The 23,017-nt window shown below is 43.7% G+C and overlaps 1 protein-coding gene and 1 non-coding gene across 2 annotated transcripts in view; both read right to left on the reverse strand.

The window, feature by feature from the left end:
- LOC135920397 (venom metalloproteinase antarease TserMP_A-like) overlaps window positions 1–23,017 on the reverse strand; it is a 31,737-nt gene that overhangs the window by 4,640 nt on the left and 4,080 nt on the right. Inside the window, exons 5-12 of the mRNA XM_065454655.1 lie at window positions 22,904–22,942; window positions 22,721–22,845; window positions 16,708–16,779; window positions 15,713–15,846; window positions 11,920–11,969; window positions 11,697–11,805; window positions 6,528–6,695; window positions 4,118–4,256 (exon numbers count right to left, since the gene is read on the reverse strand). Of these exons, the coding sequence (XP_065310727.1) occupies window positions 4,118–4,256; window positions 6,528–6,695; window positions 11,697–11,805; window positions 11,920–11,969; window positions 15,713–15,846; window positions 16,708–16,779; window positions 22,721–22,845; window positions 22,904–22,942 (836 nt within the window). The remainder of the gene's footprint in view (window positions 1–4,117; window positions 4,257–6,527; window positions 6,696–11,696; window positions 11,806–11,919; window positions 11,970–15,712; window positions 15,847–16,707; window positions 16,780–22,720; window positions 22,846–22,903; window positions 22,943–23,017) is intronic.
- Window positions 4,860–4,932, reverse strand: TRNAS-CGA (transfer RNA serine (anticodon CGA)). Its single transcript has one exon. It is a non-coding gene; the product is annotated as a tRNA-Ser (tRNA).

Below are 23,017 nucleotides of genomic sequence, written 5' to 3' on the forward strand. Positions count from 1 at the left end.
TGATGAGGTCAGAGGTTAGAGAGAGAGGGCGCACCGCCGGGAGGAGGAGTGTTGCCGCAAAGCCCTCCTTTCCCACTTCGCACGCAAGCAATCCGTGTTCATGCTCTCTTGCAGGTCCGCTGGCCATGCGGTGACATTGATCAAATCGCGGAGCAGAACCCGCCCCGCTGAAGTGTTCCATGCTTACGAAGCGCTCTTTTTTCTGCTGCGTTTACCATGGAAGCTTCTATCCATTTGTTAAAAAACTGGTGTGTACGAGCGCTGGCTTGTACACACCAGTGCAGTGCAATTAAAATGAAAAATATTTGTATAGGAAACAGTCGTTATCTTGCAATATTCGCAGGTAATATTTTACATTTCGTTATTTCGTGAACCTAGTTGCTTTGGAATTCCTTACTTGTGGTTAAGTTTAGGGCTGCAATTCAAATGGTCCGCAGATGTATAGTGGAGGGTAGTATAAAGAAAACTTCCGGGCACCATAAATCGTGAATTTTGTTCACGTGTTGTGAAGTGGATCGACTGAAGCTGGCCGATTCATTAGTCAGCCAAAGCTCAACACAAGTAAAAGTTGAACGTTTTTTTTTCACACATTCTGTACTGGAAAAATAGTGATCTCCACGCAGTGTGAAAGCGTCAATCTGCAGAAGCAATTTTCATTCATAACTGAAATTTGTATATAATGAGCGAACATAGATTCAAGAAGATCGAAACCAATGCGAAAATTAGCCATCGCGTGCTGGTAACAGGGAACTTGACTATCACGTATGTTTTAACGGCGACACATTTTGGGGCTTACAGAAAGAAGATAAAGTATAATACATGTATTTCATTAGGAGTATAAGTAAGGACCCACAGAAATTTAAACTGGCTACATGTATCTGCATGAGCAGGAAGTAGCCAACAATTGCTGTCATTATTTGAACTATATGCCGAATGAGCGAGCATATTTCTATAGCGCTTACAAGAGCATATAATCTGGCTTTCGTCATACTTTGCGTCATGTTCATATACACAGAAATGCGCGGCGAGTATTAGGACCCTGTTTTGACACAACATCAACGCAAGGAACCGACTATAGATAAAAAAAACTTAATAGCAATCTGCATCGCACGCAAGGGGAATTACCAGTTCACACCTAATTATAATTAAGTACTCTATACTTGTATTACCGGTATTATTAAATACGTTTTTGCCGGCAAAACAACATTGCGCCTGGTCTATAATTCATATGCTCAAAAACTTGCACACACCGAAGCTGTGCCTAAAGCAAGGTAACGGAGCACAAAGTACCATCGACGCTCCAAAATTCAGATAAAATAGAGAGCTTCAACCTTCTTTAACACGATATCTTAATAACTGTGCAACAAAACGCAACAAGAAATTACGTGCGCGCATCCTTTTTCCGTCATTGCTCTTGAAGTTTGAAATCACGGCTATTTATTTCTTTACTCTAGCCTTGGTTGTACGTGTTGACAAAGTAAAGAGTGCACAAAATGTATAGCCAAAAAAAAAAAAACGCGAACTCAAGCCCTTCAATACAAGTACTTCACCGACAGCACGCAGGTGGGCTGCCGTGATGACGAATGGGTCGAGCGGCACTGCTTCTGTGTCAGTCCACTAAGCCTTGCACAGAACTGGTTTACTCATGCAAAATGAATACCTGCCCAGAATATAAAGGGAAATACTTGTGCTTACCAGCTGTCGTTAGGAAAACTGAAAAACTCCGCAGAACTGGAATTCTCGGTGTTAGAACACCACAGAGCTTCGCAACACACACGATGTCCAGATTTCGCCATCTTCGTTTAATGCTTGTTTGACCCGGTTCCCTGCGTCTTCTGTTCGTTGCACGCCTGATCGAGCTTCGCTTTTTTATCTTTCCCACCTTCATACTTGGGACGGCAACCGAAGTAGATGACCAAGCGTGATCCGAATTTTGATGTCGCTGAGCGAGTGGCAAGGGGGACCGGAGGTAAGCTCGACAGACGCACGAAGACACTTTCCGCGCTTCGTCCGATTTAAAATTCACAAAGAGAGAAAAAAAATAGGATGTCCAGCAGCCGCTTGGAGCGCGCACGTTCCTTGAAACCGAAACTAGCATTCACCTCCCGGGGTTTGTCCACCCTTCGAAGTTCTCTTTTTCCTTGCTTTTAGTTAACCCGTGACATCTTTTTCATGGCTTTCAATTATTTCATAGTTCTATAAGTATAGCGCCAGCTATACATTAGTCTGCCGTCTGAACCGTTTGATTTATTTCTCCTTAGATTTCACACGGAGGTAGCATTTTCGAGTGAGTGCTCTTGAAGACCACGTGCACAAACACTAATTGGGTGTTCCCTCCATAATAAATGCGAAGTTCGTGCAGTCTGTCGCGGAGCCAGTAAACAAAACGTCAATTTCGGTTCAACGGAACGGTGACGCCATCTCTCTATACTAGGGTAAAGGACGTGTTCAATCATAGTAGTTACAGATGATGCCACCGTCTTATCGATGCAATCATTTCTGAGCGGAATCGGTGCAGATGACGCGAATTTTCAGCCTTATTGTAAACAAAATAGGCAAGTAATGCTCGCTAAGGTGCTAATAAACTGAAACCATCGAGAAATGTGGCCCCCGTGTCAAATTTCACTAGAAGTGAGCCAGTCGCGTCCAACTGGCGCTCCTAGCTACTGCAAACATAAATATGTTTCTTATTAAAAAACGCGTTGTGAAGCGCCAACCAAAAAAGCATCAAAATTAATTAGGTTTCGGCTCGCATTTGTGCAGCCCACTTCACAATAACACCATGCAGTGGCACGAAAATCTGTACGATTACCCTGCTTTAGTAATGCCGCGTGAAAAAGCACCGCTATCAGCGCTACAAGCAAACTTTGAACACACCATACTTAGAGAGAGAGAGAGAGAGAGAGAGAGAGAGAGGGGGGAGAGATGAATATAGGAAGGCAGGGATGTTATCCAGTCAAGGGTCTGGTTGGGTACGCTACGCTGGGGCAAGGGAGAAGGGGAAGAGAAAGAAGGAAGAGAGATGGCATAGAGACGTGTAAGTTCATTGGTATGTTAGAAATGGTATAACCAGGAACACGGGTAATTATATGCCTTGTCGCAACCTTTTCACATTTGCTAACTACAGCTGGTATTAATAATGATATGTCAAAAGGTCTTGTCACAAAAACCATCGACGATGATTGTCAATGTAAGAGCATTCTCGAACGCTTCCAGAGAGCTATTTGTGTTAATAAAGTAACTTTTTATTGAAGTATATTTACTCTTCTTAAAGATACTAGTAACTTTACCACGTATCTCTTTGCAACTCGCGATTTCGTTGACAGCGTGTCCGGTTCCCGTACGCACTGTATACCTCCAGTGAGTATACCTCCCTCTCCTTTCTTTTCTTCCCTTAAACCCCTTCCCCTGTGTAGGGTAGCAAACCAGACGTGCATCTGGTTTACCTCCTTGCCTTTCCTTCCTTCCTTTTCATCCTCCTCCTCCAGTGGGTGATGTCCGCCTATAATGCTATGAATAAATCTGTGAACAGTGGCGAGATCGAAGCTGCGTCTTTCAGCACGGTATAGCCCGATGCTCTAACCATTAGGTCACGATTACTTCGTTGCCTCGCTTGGCCCATTACAACGTGCATGCTTCCATAGTGCTAAAGTGGCGCCTTCAAACGACTCTTGCGCGCGTCCCGTGCCGGTTTCTCGCATTCTTCTCTCGTGTCACAGGTAGTGCTTTGAGATGCTGTGTGAGACTGCAAGGCCTTCGGGATAAACCCAGGAAAGCGTTTAGATACAAGGCAAGGCTGGTCCGATGAGCCTAAGAAAGCTTTTCGGTTTAAAAGTAACTCTTTCGCTTTAAAATCAAGAAGGGGGCCCACAGATGGAGTAGCCTAGTGTGGTATCAAAAGTTACAAGCAGAAATAAGGTGCCTCAGAAAGGCTGGCCAACGTTTCGGTAGGAGACGAAGATAAATTCTCCATCGAAACGATGGCTAGCCTTTCTGAGGCACCTTATCTCTGCTTGTAACGTTTAGATCTTTTGATTTACTATACACCGAATGATTTGCATGGTTCATATGGTAGCCTTCGAGCCTCATTTTATGACACTTGCATTGACATACTCACTGTGCATTCCTTTGACTGTAGTAATCCAGACTCCCGGCGGCAGAATTTTTTGCGGGACAAAGTGTCACCGGGATATCTACGCGAGTTCTTAGGCAACTTGCCTGTCCAAGTATTTTCTATGCAACGTGGAGGGACAAGCCTGCATGTGTAGGACAGCAGAGAACAAAAATAAGGAAATATTCGTAGCTTTAATAGAGAAGTATTTGAAAAGCCTGGAACCAGTACAGTCGCGAGGAAAAGTCTGGAGACCATCAATGGCACGAATATGCTTCTTTTTTTACTTATGCGCTTAAGCAAGATGCTGAAGCCAACTGGTAGAGCCTACACGTGTGCCCGTTGGACCAATGTTTTGCAGTTGGACAATTTCACGTTTCACGGCTGAGCTAAAAGAAAGTAATTTTTTTCTTGCTGATTCCGTGGTCATCAAAATCATCAAAATTTCGCTCCCGACTGTACATGAGAAGGATTAAAGAAAGAAAGAGCAAAGATATGCGTAATATGCGATTCTTATACTAGTGCCTCGTGCTGTCCATTATCTATTGTTCACTGACCAATAAGACCACTTATATTGTCTTTTCTTTCTTATTCAAAAAAGCAATATATATATATATATATATAGTCATATCATAAGAAGCCAACAAACACTGACACCAAGGACAACATAGGGGAAATTACTTGTGCTTAATAAATGAAATAAAGAAACGATAAGGTAATGGAAATTAAAGTGGATGAAAAAACAACTTGCCGCAGGTGGGAACCGAACCCACAACCTTCGCATTTCGCGTGCGATGCTCTACCAATTGAGCTACCGCGGCGTCGTTTTCCCATCCACTTTCTTGTGTCCTAGTAGAACCCTGGGAGTGTAAGCCAGCGCCACCACTCACAGACCTTGGCGGCGGACGTGGAACGTCTTTTTTGCCGCAGGCGTCACGAGAACGTGATCTTTTTTAGGGTGAAGGCAACTGGTCAATAAACCCACATATGGTACCTAAAGGCATCAGTAATTTCCCCTATGTTGTCCTTGGTGTCAGTGTTTGTTGGCTTCTTATGACATGACTAACAAAATTCGGGCCCCTCGGTTAACCCCCTTTCTTCTCGTTCATATATATATATATATATATATATATATATATATATATATATATATATATATATATATATATATATATATATATATATATATATATATATATATATATATATATGCGTGTTTAACATGTTGTTGCGCTTTTTTACGACATGCATATTTTTTCTAATGAGCAATATACAGTCTTGAGGACTGGTTGTATGAGTTATAATGATTTGCTTGGAATGAAACCAGGAGGTTAACAAAGAAGCTCGCGAACAGGTTAAGGCCCGCGTAAAGAGCGATGAAACGAACAATGGTATGGGTAACATTAGGACACAGGAAGAGAGCGGCGCAGACCAGAGAGCAAACGGGGATAGCCGATATTCTGGTTCACATTAAAGGTAAAAAAAATTGAGCTGGGCAGGTCATGTAATGCGTAGGATGGATAACAGGTGGACCATTACATATGCACAGTAAGTGCCGAGAGAATGGAAACGCAGTCGAGGATGGCAGAAACCTAGGTGGGGTGAGGAAATCAGGAAATTTCCTGGCGAAAGTAGCAATAAGCACCGCAATACAGGGATAATTGGAGATCGCAAAGAGAGGTCTTCGTCCTGCAGTGGACACAAAAATAGGATGCCTAATATGATCCCTATGATGAAGTGTTTTTGCCGGGCTTGTGATCTCGAGCTGGAGCGACAGATATTGGCAGCGAAAAGACAGCAATACCGCATTAACGCATAGTCAAGTTTGAGAGGTTAAACGCAGAGCTAAAGAGCATTGAAAAGTTTGATGGGTTCGCTGCTTGAACTAATTTTTCTGCGTAGCTTTTCTATCGCAAGGGCTAGAGGGACAATAACAACTATGGACGCGTCCGATAGTAGGTACCGAAAAACGAGGCAAATATACAGCGAAACCGGAAGAAATCGAAATTCCAGTGAAAATCACAAAATCTATCCCCTCTAGGTTTTGCAATGAGACTATTAACAACAGCAAATAAAAAAGAATAATGAATAACCGATTACACACTACGAACAGCCACCCTTGATAAATGAGAGGTCCTGGTTTATAAGCGTTGCCAGAGAGCACAATGGACACATAGCGAGACATTAGGACGCTCACAATTCAAAGGTATTTCAACTTAAGCTTTTAGGCTTGAACGCGCCATACGAAATTAAATCTTACGCCACTTGAGGATGAGCGAGAAACGAAGAAAAAAGCAGGGAGGCTAACCAAAGACAAAAGTGGCACGGTTCGCTACCCTGCATGGGGGAAAAGTATCCAAAGAGAAAGAAAAGAAAGAAAAAACAAAGATGAGTAGGCAGGTGAACTCTCGCTTACCTTAGGAAAACCACAAACTGCTCTTGGGAGCACTGTGAAAAAGTAAACTGGTTCTCGTCCTTCAAGTCGTAGCTCATGATGTGTCCATCACTCCAGCGGCAATGGTACGCACCTTGATTTCCTGGAATGCCTGGTACGGGCGCCGCTTCATCATGACTGGATCCCATTCTGTATGGATTGAGCGACATGGCAATTGTTGTACGGGTTTATTGCGCCGACATCAGGTCCTCTTGAAGTTGTAGCCTTCACGGATCTCTTAATGATTAATAATGGTCGTCGAATGATCGAGTTCCTTCTTTTTCTTTTTTTTTCGCATGAATTGCACACAGCGTACTATAATTATGTTCAATCTCAGAAGAAACTTGCAGCACTGCCGAAGCAGGTAATATCCTTGTGCTGAGGAATTAAGTTTCGGTCGTAACTGTCGGATTACTGGTGGGATTATACAGTTCCATTTTTGCTTAGAACATCATGCGTTGCTGCGATACGTGACATGTTACGACCTTTCACATGCAGGTCGTATACAGCAAGTTTCTTTGGCGGTTACCGATGCTAATCGTAATAGCCACCGCAACCGTAATTACTTAGCAACATTACGGCGCACATACAGCACTGACTGTCCGCTTCGATCCGAATTCCCACTTGTTACTCGCTCAACGACCCGACAGAACGAACTAAATGAAAAAAGTCCTCCATTGCTTAGTCTCATCTCGCTCTGAGGGCAAAGCGTTAAGTTTTGTCGTTAGTATTGAGGTCAGCTGTTAGTTTTGACGCTGCTAAGACCCCACAGGCGGCGCCTAGCCGCAAAAGTGGTTTGAGTTTCGCTTAACAGGTGGCACTACAACATTATCATTAATGTTCCGCTGACGATGCGAAACGCTAGGAAGGCGTAATTGCTCACGGTATCATTTATTTACTACCCCGCTTTAGTCTGGAACGCGATGACAGCAGCGAGCAAATGCCAAATAGACGCGTAAAGACGATGCGGCGCGGCTGAATATTTACAAGGGCATTTGCACATATTAAGTGGGCTGCGCAAGGCACTGCTGAGAAAGCGTACAGACGAAGCAAAGCCCTATCGTATTCATGTAAACCCCCAGCTTATAGTTACAATGCCAATACATTTGTTTCGTCAATGCACCAACCATGGAGCATGTGTCGACAGGACGGCAAGCGGACGCTGAGCAGACAACGCGGCGCTGATGAACCCATCTCGAGAGGCTTTCAGCCTTCCTATTGGCTAACGAGTTCTGAAATTCCACAGTGCTACAAGAAAGTGCTGAGATAGAGTATAAGTCAATCTGTGCTTATCTTCTTCGTGAGAAATAATTTCCTTGAGCATGTTTTGCTTTTGACAAATCAGCTCAGCTGAAATCAGCAAAGGGCAGGAATTTTAATGAAAACAAATTAAATTCCAGTTTCACCCGAAGGGTGAAGCACTGACAGCTTTAGCAAGGTTTAGCGTAACACTTGAAGTCCTAACACAAGTAGTAATAAGTAGTAAGTAGTAAGTAGCAAGTAGTAAGTAGTAAGTAATAAGTAGTAAGTAGTAGCACAAGTAATTTCCCCTATGTTCTCCTTGGTGTCAGTGTTTGTTGGCTTCTTATGATATGACTAATAAAAAATCGGGCCCCTCGGTTAACCCCCTTTCTTCTCGTTCATTACTTGAACTCCTAAGACACAGTTCCAACACTGCGCAAGTGCGACCTGTTGGAGCTAGGTGGCACACAAGGCAACCGCGGCTGTGTAAAAAGAACAGTGCCCTGGCAGCTACCCGGCGTCTCACAATGTTGACGTGAGGCATTACCAGTGGCGTTCGAGGCGTGGAACCTCGACGGTGCATGAGATAAGGCCAATGGGGGACACCTCACAGGACACCTCTGTGCCGTGTGCTAAGCAGCTTCGCTGGTCATCCACCTTGAGAGAGTGGAATGGCTTATGATTTTTGTCCACCAACTCTTGTTGTATATAAGCTGAAATTTGGGCAACTCTGCGAGACTGCATACTTGATATGAAGCGCAAAAAACGAACAAACGTGCGGACAGAGGAAAGGAAGACCAAACACGACGAGCGCTATGTTACAGGCTAGCGCTCTTCCTGTCTGGTCTTCCTTTCGTCACTCCCCGTGTTTGTTGCCCACTAAGTCAAGTAGGGAACTCTAGTTGTGTCGCTGTAATAGGGTTCTACGCTAAGGCCGCGATATGGCAAGGCGCTTAGATTGCATAAATGTCGGTCAGCCAACGGCACTCATGCACGTAAACTATTGTTTGATTATCAATATCCCTAAAGTCAACGCAATAACAATAATAATATACGCTTAGACCAGCTTCGCCCAACGGCTCAAAGTCACATTAGCTTTGCTACCACATTATCGCAATCCTTTCTTATCATACAACGCCCACAAGTGAACAATCCTGGCATTTACCAATGAAGAGCAGAAAGGAAAAGAATTGGAATATAATCATCTCATTATCTAGGCCTGGTACCTCTTAGATCAGATAAGGCCATGAAGTGCGCTTCTAAGTTGTGACGTCAATGCTAGAGGCCGAGTCCGCGAACATTTCAGTGGGGGACGCTGGCGATGTCTAGCGCTGTGATTTTTCTTTTTACAAAGCGCGATATTCCGCGGTAGCATCCAACGTCATCATCAGGGCTTCACATTTAGCGCACGTATAAGTCTTCGTTATTCACAAACTGCTCTAACTAGACACGCAACGCTAACCATCTGCGGCGCGTATGTCAGTGCGTTTTGCTCTTTCGAAAAGTTTGTATCGCGCTCACACTTGCATCGGCGAAAGTGCACAGCGCATCTCACTGCTTCGAAACTCAAGACAGCTGCATGTTCCGGCAGTCCTCTCTGGAATAGCAATCCTAATATATGGGTGCAGTGTTTGAAGATCATTTTCATCGGTGCAGTTGGGCACCACAACTGCACGGGACAGGTGCTGGTCCGAAGATTAGTTTCGCCAGAAAACGGGCACAGTTTTGTGCATTAATAACACCCTGTAACACAGATATGCCAAAGGTCAACAAAAAATTTCGCAGCAATACGAAAACAAAAAAAAAATGGACAGTTTCTCTCTATGGGAGAAAGTGCTGAACACAATGCAGGGCTTAGAGCTGCGCTGGTGTTTTTCGGTTGGCGTTCTATAACACTTGCGGTTCTAATGTCCAATAAGACGAAATATTCAATAATGAAGATTTTGACTCGTTGGTCCTTCAGTCTCGTTGGGCACTTCTACTGGTCAGTCATGTGACCTGTCCGAAAACCGTCTCGTTGCACATTCGGTCTAGTCGGACTTCCAGGTCCTCAATCTTCTCTCACAATACGCGGGGGTGACATGGTGGCTCGACGCAACATGCGACGCCGCAGAAACATCGGTGTGGCAGATGCGAACAAGGTAAATGTACCGAAGGTTTCATAAAAGCCCTTGCGTTAAGGAAACGGATGTTCATCAGCAGTTTACGGGGACTAAGCGCCTTCTATGTAAGAAGACATTGCCGGAGGGAAAAAATAGATAAAGTAGATGTGACGCCATATTCGATTAGAAAAAAAAATAGACGTCATTTTTGGTTATTGGAGCAAAATGTTTTTTCTTCTCTTTCTTGTAGGCATGCTATGAAGGCGGTGTTTTTAAACATTCTACAACTCTTCACAAAAATCCGCTGTGAACAAGGCACCGGCAATTACTAACTCCATTCGATGAGTGTTTTTTTAGAATGGGGACGCCTGTTTAGTGGCAATAATGAAAATTAGGGCTAGCGCCATTCCGCCTTGATTTCGCTGCGACAATTAGCATTCCTCGTGTTCGTGACCTCAGAAATAACTTAGCCCATAGCTTCGCTTACATCAATTTCCACAATACATGGGATCCACATATTTTCTTTCCTTTCTTTTCCGAGCTGACAAAATCTTTTAAATTAGAGCCATATAAATAGCGGGACGTTATTGTCGCCATTGGAGTTCCAAGGTCAGCACCATTTAGACAGGGAGTAATTTGCCCAGTTATTTGCACAAATAACTGTTACGATAAATAAGTTGTTAATTAATATTCTTCTGTGGTTAAAGCAAACGAGCAGCTTGGAACTAGTCTCCGATATTGTCTGAGTAAGCAACGAAATTTATATTAAACAAATTCCTCTACGCGCTACGCGAGCGAATATTTCGCATTAGATGAAAGCGAAGTTAACGCGAAATCGGAGCGCCCATGAGGTCGAGCTCACAGTTTCCCCACGATCCTATCATCGTGCCATCATCATAAATGGCATGAGCCTGTGAACCTGTGCCTTTCAGCTGTCCCTCTATCGGTTTTCTAAGCACATTTATTTGCGTATAGGTTGTGTACCTTTAATGCTGGTATAGCATCGAACACCTGCCACAGAAAAATTGCTGCGTCGCTAAACAGATGCGCAACGGAACGATGGCGCGGATTTAACGCGCCCTGACAGACGTCGCGATATTGCGCTGCCGCTGAAGGCAAGAGACAATTTTGTTGGGCCCCGCAAATCATCTAAAGTTCATACTACTATTCAAGTAAATCTGACATGAACTTCAAATTTCAATATAGCGAAGACAAACCGCAAGACACCTTTTTACGGGGCCATGCCAGCGGTGACGGTGCAAGGAGGCGACATTGACGTCACGGACGCTCTTTTACCGCACAAGTTTCACTTTTAGAGAGCAAACGAATGTGAAACATTTGTTCACTTAGCTTCTTGCAGGAGCTTATTTATTAACAGTCTATTCGCTCAGTTGTACAATATCTACTACGAGCTCCAAGAGACTCGTTTGCTTTAGTCACCTAATAACAATTATTAAAGAGTAACCAAGCGTACCTTAAGAAATATGCGTATTTACACTTCAGTAATTGCGCACACAACTGCGCAAGTTACTCCTTCCATAGAGGCTGCCCATTGAAATCTCAATATGGCCACTGTGGTTTATATTGCTCTAACTTTTAAAGTAGGGTGCAGTTAAAAAGAACGCGGAGTACATGGGCATACAGTAAGGACAAAGCATGAAAGGCGCGTGGATTCAGGCACAGAATCGAACACAAGATAAGTGTGAATGATACAAAGAAAGCCTACATCGAATTATACAAATTAAAAACACCACCTAGCGAAAGAAATAGACAACACGACATATGCGGTTTCAAACGTCATACGTACAAGTGCGCCAGCTCGTGAGCTAGATGAACAATGCCGGCATATCCTCTCCCGATGTCCAAGCTTTCCGCCACCCTTCGCCTCGTGCACAGACCTCCAGTCATGGCTATCCCTAAACGTGAAATGGGGTTGCCCAAGAGAGTGCACATAGACCAGACTCAGTAGCAAACATTCAACTTCGAGCCTACGCAATCTTACATGCCGTGGCACCGCATTCGAGCCTCACCTGCTACACCTTTCCTGATCTGTCCAGTGCTAACGCTGATCATGGAGTGTCTGAAAGAGTCAAAGTATGGTTGCTATTATAACGTGTCCTAATTTGAAATTCCATGAGATGTCTCACAGAAGAGAACTAAACAACACGGTACCATTGTGGCTTAGAACAGCTGTTTGATAAAGGTGTCTGCTGTAGCGGCATTTGTGATAACTTTTATGGGAAGTGCTATGACGGGCTCTTTCTACGCTTGTTCATCTACAGTTCGGCGCAGTATTGCAGCCATCTGTCTTTTTAGCTGCATTTAAAGAGACGGTGCCTGTAAGTGGCGCCGGGTACTTTGTGACGTGATCACAATGCGCACAACGGCATTAATAATGGATGCAACGGTTATAACAACTACAGTGACATCACTTATAAAGTTAACGTAAGAAGCAATTGTTCCTGAGAGTTCACAAAATACAAGTACTCCTGCACAAAAGAAGTTTATCATTAGTGCTTCATATTCTGCACAATCCTGGCTAACGCGGACACAACAAAAGCCATGAAAACAAGAATACGCGCGATTTCTAAAAGAACAAGTGTTGCATCGACAATGTCCCCTTTAGTCAGAAAGTATGACTAAGCTCTCTTAAGGCATCGGTATTTATGTATTCTTTTCAAAAAACGTGCAAACCTTGCTAAAATAAGTTGGGGCCTATATCGTGAATATTTAAACCGATTTATGCCTTTCTTCGTACTAAGATATTTTCCTGGGTATTGATGTCTTATACGTACGTGATGCGCTATGGCATGAGATGAACAAAAACAATCTTGTTAACAGTAGATTTCCCTGTTATTGTTAAGTTGAGGGATTTTTATGCTAGAAAGAACACGAGATAGCCGCTGTGAGACCGAGAAAATTGGAGAACTGCTCGTTAAAAGTGATATTGTACCTCTTAAATTATAATTTCTATTGCATTGCTCTGTCTATCAAAACCACACCTGACGTTTATTTTTGGTTATTAGCGTATTGCATCTGCATTCAGCGCCATGTTCAAGGCTCTTTCTTCTGGCCGTGGTTAGCCAGAACATTGAAACATAAGTTGCGTCTGCATATCTAAACAACGGGACTCAAAGGGATGCAATGAGGTGATGGGGCAATCATATTTACTTATTTAGCGAGCAGGTCCTTCGGACGGCTACCAACATCACGTAGTCGACTGCACACAATTAACTACGCGAATGCTGTGCACGGAGCGCCGGAAACCGGGCTATATGTCAGTGCACACTTATAGACACGGAGGACATCACCGTCTGCTTAGACAAATTCGTTTGTTCACTCACTTATACCGTATTTATTCGAGTCTAGGCCGATAGTCTTAAGACACTTGAGTTAGGGAACCCCTATTTTTGCTTAGATTCTAGAATTTTGGTGCTAGAAAAATGTTATGCCGCTAAAGCCACAGGGCAGTTTACTCCACTCTGCCGCTGCCCTACATTACTGAAGATCACTGCAACGCCAGGCCACTGTGAACGCACTGAACGCGTACACCGCGGGAACAGTCATTGTGTGCGTTTTTTAAAGTTTCTTTTCGACGTGACTGCAGCAATGAACAGGACATGTCATTATACCGAGGTACCTACAGCAAGCCGGTGCAAGTGCGGGGTTGGCACAAGAAATTGGTAATATAAATGTTATTTGTTTTTTGTGGCTTTGTTTTCCAATTAACACACTGACATACTCTTTGGCCGAACCCCGCTTTTGGTATGTGCCATAGTACGGAAATCATAATCACCATCAACACATGGCGATCATCTCAAAGCGCCAGGTGTCATTGGCACGATATGTACCACTCAGTTCTTAGCCAATCTCCTGTTTTGGGTGTGTACGACAGTATGCAAATTATCTTCATAATTAACATGCGGACATGCTTCTGGGCCTATCACACGTTGTGGGCATATGTGCCATAGTATGGAAACGATCATCATCATCAACACCCGGCGACCATCACGACTTTAAGCCTATTACAGAAGTGCAGTAATTCCAATCCATTAGCGATTAATACGGATAAAACTAACGGCGTACTGTTTACGCAACAGCAAAAGCAGGCAAACTGCAACATTGATATTTATCTCGGAGCGGAAAAAATATAATTAGTTGATAATGTAATAACGGTAGGGGTTTTAAGCTGATTATCCTATGACCCGTATCGCAATTTACAAATCCTAGCAGTGGTATTCACAAAGGCGGATCCATTTGAAACGAATTCTCAGGACGACACCAGTTTTGAGATACGAATTCCCGAACTTTGCGGAGAAATGCATTGCCGTTCCAGTAACTTGTGTGCTTCAGTGCATGAAACTACGTTTTGTTAACAAATTAACTGGAACGACAATGCATTTCTCCGCAAAGTTCGAGAATTTGTATAACAAAAGTGGTGTCATCTTGAAAATTCATTCCAAGTGGATCCGCCTTGCGAACTCCACGGCTAGAATTTGTAAATTGCAATATGGGCCATAATAAAATTAGTTGTACACTTACTTAGTGAATTTTTATTAATTAGTCGATTTTGCATCTCAATTTTTTGTGCAAGTATTGTCCGCGCTTCGAGTAGGCCAGCTCATGAACTAGAATTGTGATATCTGCCACAGGCAACTTCTGAATATTTTTGGAAGTGTTCGCTGAAACACCCTGTATGTATAGATGTTTTGTACTTCTGTGATCCGTTTTCCTGTAGTGTATTCGCTGTAACTGAATGCCGAAGAAATGGCCGGCATAACGTCAAGCTTCTGTTGTTCAGCTTTCTGCTCCTTGCCCTTGCATTTAAATAAATGTTTCGGTAATATATGGAAATATGAAAGGAAAATGCGAAAATAAAGTTGAAAATTGAAATCTGACAGTGCTAGTTTGTGTTGGTACAAGGGAAGTCTAGGTGAGAGCCGTGTTACCCAAGATGGCGCCCTTTTCCCAGCTCTTGTCAAGTGCCGTGTGCTAAACAGCTTGTGAAACAAATCATGCTTATTTCAGCTTGTAATCTGCAATATTCTAGGTTGTTCATTAATTAGCGGAACCACGAGAGCCATCTCGCGATAACACAGAGTAGGGCGGCTGCAGTCTTCAATAGCATAATCATTTAATTAAAAAAACATAGAAACATTAGGAAGCTGCACAGACGATTCTCATTCCTGCAGCTGTAAAATAGTGCAGAATATTCAGAAATGGCCCACAAGCAGGTCTGTATTGAAAGAGTTCGAAGAGTTGGAATGAGTTCACATTTAGGCACTGTAAGGTATCTTTATTGAATAAATAAATAAATAAATAAATAAATAAATAAATAAATAAATAAATAAATAAATAAATAAATAAATAACGCTTATTAAAAATGGCCACAATATTCTGTTAGGGAACTGACTAAAAGGTGGAAAACACGTGATTTAAAGAATCTACCAACATAGGTGGCTTCTTGTGTCACTTTCACCAAACATAGTGCCAGTTGGAATGGAGACGAATGAAAGGAAGAGAAGAAAGAAAACCGTTGCCTTCTCGTTGCGACATATTGTTATCAACAAGTGAAGGACCTAGAAGTGCTGTCTAGAGTTACTGGCCTTCTCCTACGCTACACAGTGGATAGCTGTAGTCGCTCTAAACGGCTTAACAAACACACGCATAGAAAACTTTTGAGAGTAGCACAGTGCATCAGCCTGCTGTTTTACTGGTGGTCTTAAAACGAAACGAAATTACCACAACGTTAGGCTGATAATTTGAATATAAATATTACGTCAGGGAGTGTTGATATAGAAGGAGCCATGAAATCGAACATACCCGGTGATCAGCATAACGGCGTCAGCGCCCTTGAAGTCATTTAGCCGCCCTTCGACGTACGACTGTAGGTTTCTCAGAGTATCTTCTGATATCATACTTTCTCCATACATCACTTCATAGGAGTCTTGCCCCCACTGCAGGAGGTAAGTCAGAAGAATGAAGTACAAGTTACGCAGTTCGATATTCATGTGGTATGATTAACTCATTTTCACGTATACCTCCCTCGTTTTGCTATTCTCGCTATTTGTTTCTTGCCTTCCAATTTTCTCTACATTTGTATTTTTGTACATAATTTCTTGTGTATAACAATTTACATGAACGAGTACATAAGCTCTCAGCTGTACTTTGGAACTATATTAAACAGTGACCGACCAACCGACCGACCGACCGACAGACTGAGTGAGTGAGTGAGTGAGTGAGTGAGTGAGTGAGTGAGTGAGTGAGTGAGTGAGTGAGTGAGTGAGTGAGTGAGTGAGTGAGTGAGTGAGTGAGTGAGTGAGTGAGTGAGTGAGTGAGCGAGCGAGTGAGTGAGTGAGTTAGTGAGTTAGTGAGTGAGTGAGTGAGTGAGTGAGTGAGTGAGTGAGTGAGTGAGTGAGTGAGTGAGTGAGTGAGTGAGTGAGTGTGTGAGTGAGTGAGTGAGTGAGTCATTACAAGAGCGCAGGAAATCATGGTTATCACTACGTCTCCAGGTCCCCGATGCAAAATGTTTGTCGCTGATGCTTCTGAAACTAGCCTGCTGCAATGAATTCGACAAGGTTGACGAGTGGGCGTGTTGGTGTAGCATTTTAGAGGCTCTATTGCGCAACATTTGGACGACACACACAGAAAAGAAACACACACCACAGAGCGCTCTGTGGTGTGTGTTTCTTTCCTGTGTGTGTCGTCCAAATGTTGCGCAATAGAGCCTCTAAAAAGAATTCGAACTACCTTCAGAAATTTTCCAACGTTTCAAAACATGACATGCTGGAAGCGCTGGTTGGCAATGAAATACTTACTTGAGCACGTTCAATTCCAACAAGTCTAGGTATGATTGTTAGGTAACGCACACTTTCGTATCGCAGTTTGACCTTCAGGGTGAAAACAAAAGGCAAAAAACGCTTGAAATAATTAAAATTAGGTTATTCTAAAGTTTGACGGGCGGTAAAATGAAACTCTGCGAAAAGTTTGAAGCAGTTTTTTGTCACCATCTGCTTCAAGCACAATGCACGCACAGGCCGCTACACACACAGGTGCGCGAGATGCTCCAAACCGCAGTGAAAAGAGCAATCTGAAAGGCCATCACTATAGACGCCAAACGCGCCACGCTACCGTAGAACCGATGCTTGAAAAGACAGTGCTGTCCAACGGCTAAAAGTAAGGTGACAACGGGTGCTTTACTTCTACATCACTATATATTTCTTTACAGAATTATTAAACAGCGATAAATTTGTATGATGACCAACAAACGAATACACGGGCCTCTTTATGGCGGCATACTAGACATAGAAACTGTGGCACCTTGTCGAAGCCCATTGAGCTCTTCAACAACTCCCGGCCATACAGGATCAAGAGTATATTCTATGACTGCCTTGTACGTTTAATTGAGTTATACAGCCTGTTCCACACAGATGATCCGTTCCAGTCAAAAACCGCAGGTTAGCGCAAGAAGTTTGATACGAATAGGAAGGGCCAGAAACGGCGCAAGACTGGCCTCACAAGAAGGCAGAAACTTCACTAAAGCATTCTGGTGGCCTAGTTGGAGAAGTGTATTGATGTGTGTTGCGAGACATTATATGTTCCTATCTTATTTTGTCGAACTCGCCCCAGTTTTGTTTGACTTCAATATGTTGAGAATGACCCCCACAACATCTCCGAGCCATTCACAATTCACTAGCTAAGTACAGGAGTTCTTAACTGCGGTTTCATAGAAAACGCGTGATATATATTTGATTTCCTGTAGTTTTCCATCGCTGAAAAGCTCAGTGAATTGTATGTACAAAAAATCGTGCAACATGTTATTCTTCCCAGGGAATATTGCTGTCTTACGTTTTATACTTATTGTTGCTTTCATAGGAATTTACATGGGGACTTACATATCTGTTAAGTGTCTTTGATTATGCAGCTAGCATTTAGAAAAAGAAATGCAGATCCGACATGCATCTTGGAGTCTACGTGAAGTGAAACGTTCGTGGAATGGTTAATGAAATTTTATGCAATTGTCGATTTCTACGCCTTCTGTGTAAAGAAAATTGGTATGCGTGGATGTGCCCTTGCGCGTCCATGCTGCGCAGTAAGACGCATACGGAGATCATCTAAAAAAGCTTGCTGGCCTTGCCACAATGCAAAAATACGTGTGACAATTGGCCTAATGGTGAATGCATCGGGCTGATCAGGCGGACCCAGGTTCGATCTCGGGCGCGTAACTCATGGGCGGCGGCGCCGACGGCGTTTTTTCTGCTTCGAGCGTTCCTACAATTGATATCGCAATAATAAACATTTTGCCCCCAACAGGAGCGAAACTCGTTCGGCTGCTGTGAGCTCTTCCCTGTTCACTAGGTTGACACGTAAGCCTAAGCAAACCTCTTGACCACGTTGCAAGTTTCAACGTGGCGAGAGACCAGGACAAGGATTCAGGTTTCATACAAGATCCGCGCTTATTATGTGTGCGTGTATCTTCCTTTTGTTTCGCGATTTTTATACTTACAGTACGTTGCACCGAATACCCCAACTATAAATACGATATACTTTTATAAGCGTCCCTAGAGGTTGCTGTCACACTTGATAATGACCACATCAGCCTAATCACTTTGCTTTCTCGTCGTAGGTGGAAAAAGCGGAAAATCCACGCAATACGCCAAGTTCGAGAAAGTACTGTTAGGCAGCATATACCTGCCTCGCCTATGCACTTTCACGGCAGTAACATAAGTAACAGGATTAATTTTCGTCATCATTACCATCAGCCAATCCTTATGTCCACTGCAGGACGAAGGCCGTTCTTACGCTACTACACCCCCGTCATTGCGCTAGCTGATTCTAACTTGCGTCTGCAAATTTCCTAATTTCATCACCCCACCTATATTTCTGCCGCCCTGGACGGCGCGTTCCATCTCTTGGCACCCATTCTGTAACTCTACTGGTCCAGCGGTTATATGGTATGTATGGTATGAAGAACTTTATTTAGGTCCTGAGGGATCAGTCTAGGACTGATGCGGGCCGCTCCCACCTCAGTACAGAGAGGCCGAGCCCCTCTGCCGTCATACGGGCCGTCTGGACAGCCCTGAGTTAGTCCGCCAGCACCTCACTGTGCAGCATCCGCTGCCACCACTGTTCACCTCGACAACCATCACCGGCCAACGCCAAGCAGCGCCAAAGCATGTGTTCTAAATCGAGCAAACCCCCACAGTCCGGATTAATTTTATTCATGATTACCGGATTAGGGCTCGTTCGTGTCTGCAGAAGCCCTAATGTAACCGCCTGTGGCCAATTTAATTTTGAAAGTGGCAGGGGGAATGCCCTGCGCCATAAGTAATAGTGCTTGGTGATTTCGTTGCAGGTTAACAGTTGGTCCCTGTACTCAGGAGCTGGAGATCAAGCCCCTTCAGGGAGTACACGGCACACTAATCATGGTGCCTCTTTGTGAACCACCTCGTTGAGGTTACGCGGGGCTCCCTACACTGTCCCCATGTGCGCCGGAAACCAAGTAACTGTATGCGAAGTGATATCCCTACCCTGCAGCAGTCTGTTAGCCGGTTCCGCAACAAGTCCTCTCGAGAAGGCTTTACTCGCAGATCGCGAGTCACTAAACACCAAAACTCTTCTTGAATCAATTAGTGCTAGAGCAATAGCCACCTGTTCGGCGACCCCCGGATCTTTGGTATAAAAAGAAGCGGCATTTTTAACGCTCCCTTTGCCATCTACCACCACCATCGAATAAGCATTTTTACCATTAATCCATGTGGCGTCAACAAACGCAGACTCCTCCTCCTGATCCTTTGCCTCTCGCAACAAAGCCCTAACTCTCGCGACCCGCCTCCCTACATTGTGCACAGGGTGTACATTCCGCGGAAACGGACGAACAATGATATTTTCCCTAAGGTTCACGTTCAACTCGTGTAGGGGCGCCCTATTTTGCGATACAGCCACCAATTCTTCAATTGACTCTAAAATATACCTACCCGCTCGTGTACCTAACAACCGCTCCCTCTGTGCAGTACGCTGAGCCTCGACAATTTCATCTAAAGTATCATGCAAACCCAGTAGTAACAACATATCGTTTGACCTAGCCTTGACGGCTTTTCTGATTAATGCTTCCAATTTATTTTTATCCCCCCTATTCCAATTTAGCATAGCTGCCAAATACGAGAAATGACATATAATGAATGCGTGAACTAAGCGCATGGCACCTTTAATCTCCTAAACCCCTATGCCTATTAGAGATCCTTCTTATAAGTCTTATGGCCTCCTCCGTCTTCTTGGTAATACGCTGAATGGTTTTAATGTTCGATCTGTTCGCTTCAAGTACAAAACCCAAGACCTTGATTGCTTCAACTTAGGGTATAACCGACCCTTCTCTATAGTATGAATTCTAATGTAAGGCTCAACTGCCGGTACCCAACCCTTCGGCCTACGACCTAGCTTCTTAGGTTTGAAGATCAACAACTGCGACATTTTAGTGGAGCACGTGAGCCCCATGAGACCCAGATATTCCTCCGTAAGCCTTCTGCACCTTCTGCAACTTCTGCACCACCTTCTGCAGCCTATAGCCTCAAGCTCTCCATCACTACCACCGACACCGATGCCACCACCAATCGATGAATAGTAATGTCATCCGCGAAGGCAGAATAGCCAAGATCCTGAACAGTGTCTAGCGTGTTAGCCAACTTCGACATCGCCAGATATCTTTTTTTATTGATATGAAATAAGGAGATGTTGGCGCACAATTTAAGGCACCGGCTACTCCTCATCTCTGAAGTGGTTCCGTCATACATCGTACAGGGTTCAAGGTTACATATCAAAGTCTTTTCACACAAGCACCAGGACTTACCACGCAACGTTTCCACAGGAAGACTATGACGTAAAGAACACATGGTACATACAATATACAATGTAAATGTCTCCACACTTATGTAGATGAAAGTCTCAAGAGTACAAAAGATATTGTCGCCTAATAACACATTTTCTTATCAGCGGGTGGTATATACATACATCGTGTAAATGCATTATCACATACAGTCTCAACAGAACAGTCAACATGACGTAATTCACAAACAGATGGATATATACAGTGACAATGAAATGAAGGGAACGATGAAAGCGCTAATAACGTCCAGCAATGCCGCTGTCTTCAAGAAAAGTCTTTAGTGCCTTTAAAGCACTCTTCTGCAAGGCCGTTGTTGGCCAAGGGCCCAAAAGTTTCCTTAAACTGAAAGGTCTGCGGTCTAATTTAATTAGCGCTGATTTAAGTCAGCTTCTTGGTGTGTCGTGATGTGGGCAATCTAGAAGGAGGTGATATATATTTTCGTCTACAAATCCACAATCACATTCGGGGGTTTCCGCACGGCCAATTCTGTGTAAGAAATGCTTTGTGTAAGCAGTGCCTAGCCTTAATCGATGAATAAGGGTTTCCATAGTTCTATCTTATGACAATGAAAATTTGAATTCAATAAATGGATCAATATGGTATAAGTCCGAGCTCTTAGAATTCTGGTCAAACCAAGTGTTTCTAGACAATTTGAGACGTTGTTCTTATAATGCAGCGTAATTCATCCTTTGATATTGGGAGCGGAGCCGTATCATCTTTTAGGTGCGCTTGTCGTGCTGCTTCATCGGCTGCTGTGTTGCCAGGAATGTCGCAATGCCCTGGTATCCACTGGAATGATATTGCATGTTTCGCTTCGCTTGCCTTTGTGAGGTTTTTAAGTGTTTCATATATTATACTGTCACTGAATGTTTTTCCCTATGTGTTGCAGAGTGATGTTAGAGCCGCCTGTGAATCACTGAAATAGAGGCGAGATTACGGATCCCTGGGGAGTACCACAGCAACCCAATTTAAAGACTTCCGACTTTATCTCCCCAAACCTGAGACATGTCCTTCTATCCACAAGGAAAGCCGTGACAAAATGGAAAAGCCGCTGCCTCATATTCAAGTCCGATAGCACCTGTAGAATGAAAGATTGTCGGATTTTATCGAAAGCTTTTTGCACATCAAGTCCAATTAGTGCCTTAGTATCCCTTGTCCGCCGCTCAAAGAGCTGATGCTTAATCCTGATCATAGCATCCTGAGTCGACAGGCCGGGCTGAAATCCTATCATCGAGTGCGGAAAGACCCCATTGCCATCAACATAACGCGTTAGCCTACTTAAAATGACATGCTCAGCGACTTTCCCCAAACACGATGTCTGGGAAATGGGTCTGAGATTTTCAAGCCTTATGCCCTTTCCCGGTTTGGGTATGAGAACAGTAGTTGCAAGTTCCCACTCTTCCGGGAAAGAGCCTTCCTTCCATCGGCAATTGATCTCCGGCATAATGAACTCAATTGACCCGTCGTCTAAATTCCGTAACATTTTATTCGTAATGCCATCCGGCCCTGATGCCGAATGACCATTAAGATTCTGCAGTGCCATCCTTATATCACTTCCCGTACAGTAAATTCCTCATTCATAGCTGCATTTTCGTCCCCACTATATTCGAAAATCACGTCATGTCTATCGTGCCAGGTCTCCAACAGAAGGTATCTCTCAGCCAAATCCTTCAGCAACTCCTGCCCCGTGGAGTCCCGACACGCCTGATAGACCAGCTTACCTATCACAGTCCTCTGATTAGAATTTGTGTTTGTCTCATCTAGTAAATGTCTGAGCAAACTCCAGGCGCCTCCCTTCTTAATGCGACCATCAATAGAATTGCATACTTAATCCCATTGCTGCTTGCACAGTACCCGACAATGGTCTTCAATTTGCTTTTCTCGTTCAGCCTCTTAAATACAAAAGTTGTGAAATCGATCATAAAACGACCTGGTCACGAGCCACTTACGCCATTGAAAAGTACGACGAGGTATATCACCAGTTTTTCAAGGCTCGAGAAGTGCCTGTTGTGTTCATAATCGGATATTAGAAACACGTCAGGACGAAAAACCTTTGGAAGTTCGCTTCTGGCCTCTGAAACAGAAATGTTATGGCAATGTGTGGTGCCACGACAAATAGAGTGCAAACTCACCTACTTTAAAATCCTCAGGCATAGGTTCAAATTCTGGAACTAATGAAGTGGCAAAAACAAAACACATTCACGTTTAGTGTGCTGCTGTTCCCGTTACTAAATATAACTCTGAAA

The sequence above is a fragment of the Dermacentor albipictus genome, chromosome 10, assembly GCF_038994185.2.
Source record: "Dermacentor albipictus isolate Rhodes 1998 colony chromosome 10, USDA_Dalb.pri_finalv2, whole genome shotgun sequence".
NCBI classification, from domain to species: Eukaryota; Metazoa; Arthropoda; class Arachnida; order Ixodida; family Ixodidae; genus Dermacentor; species Dermacentor albipictus.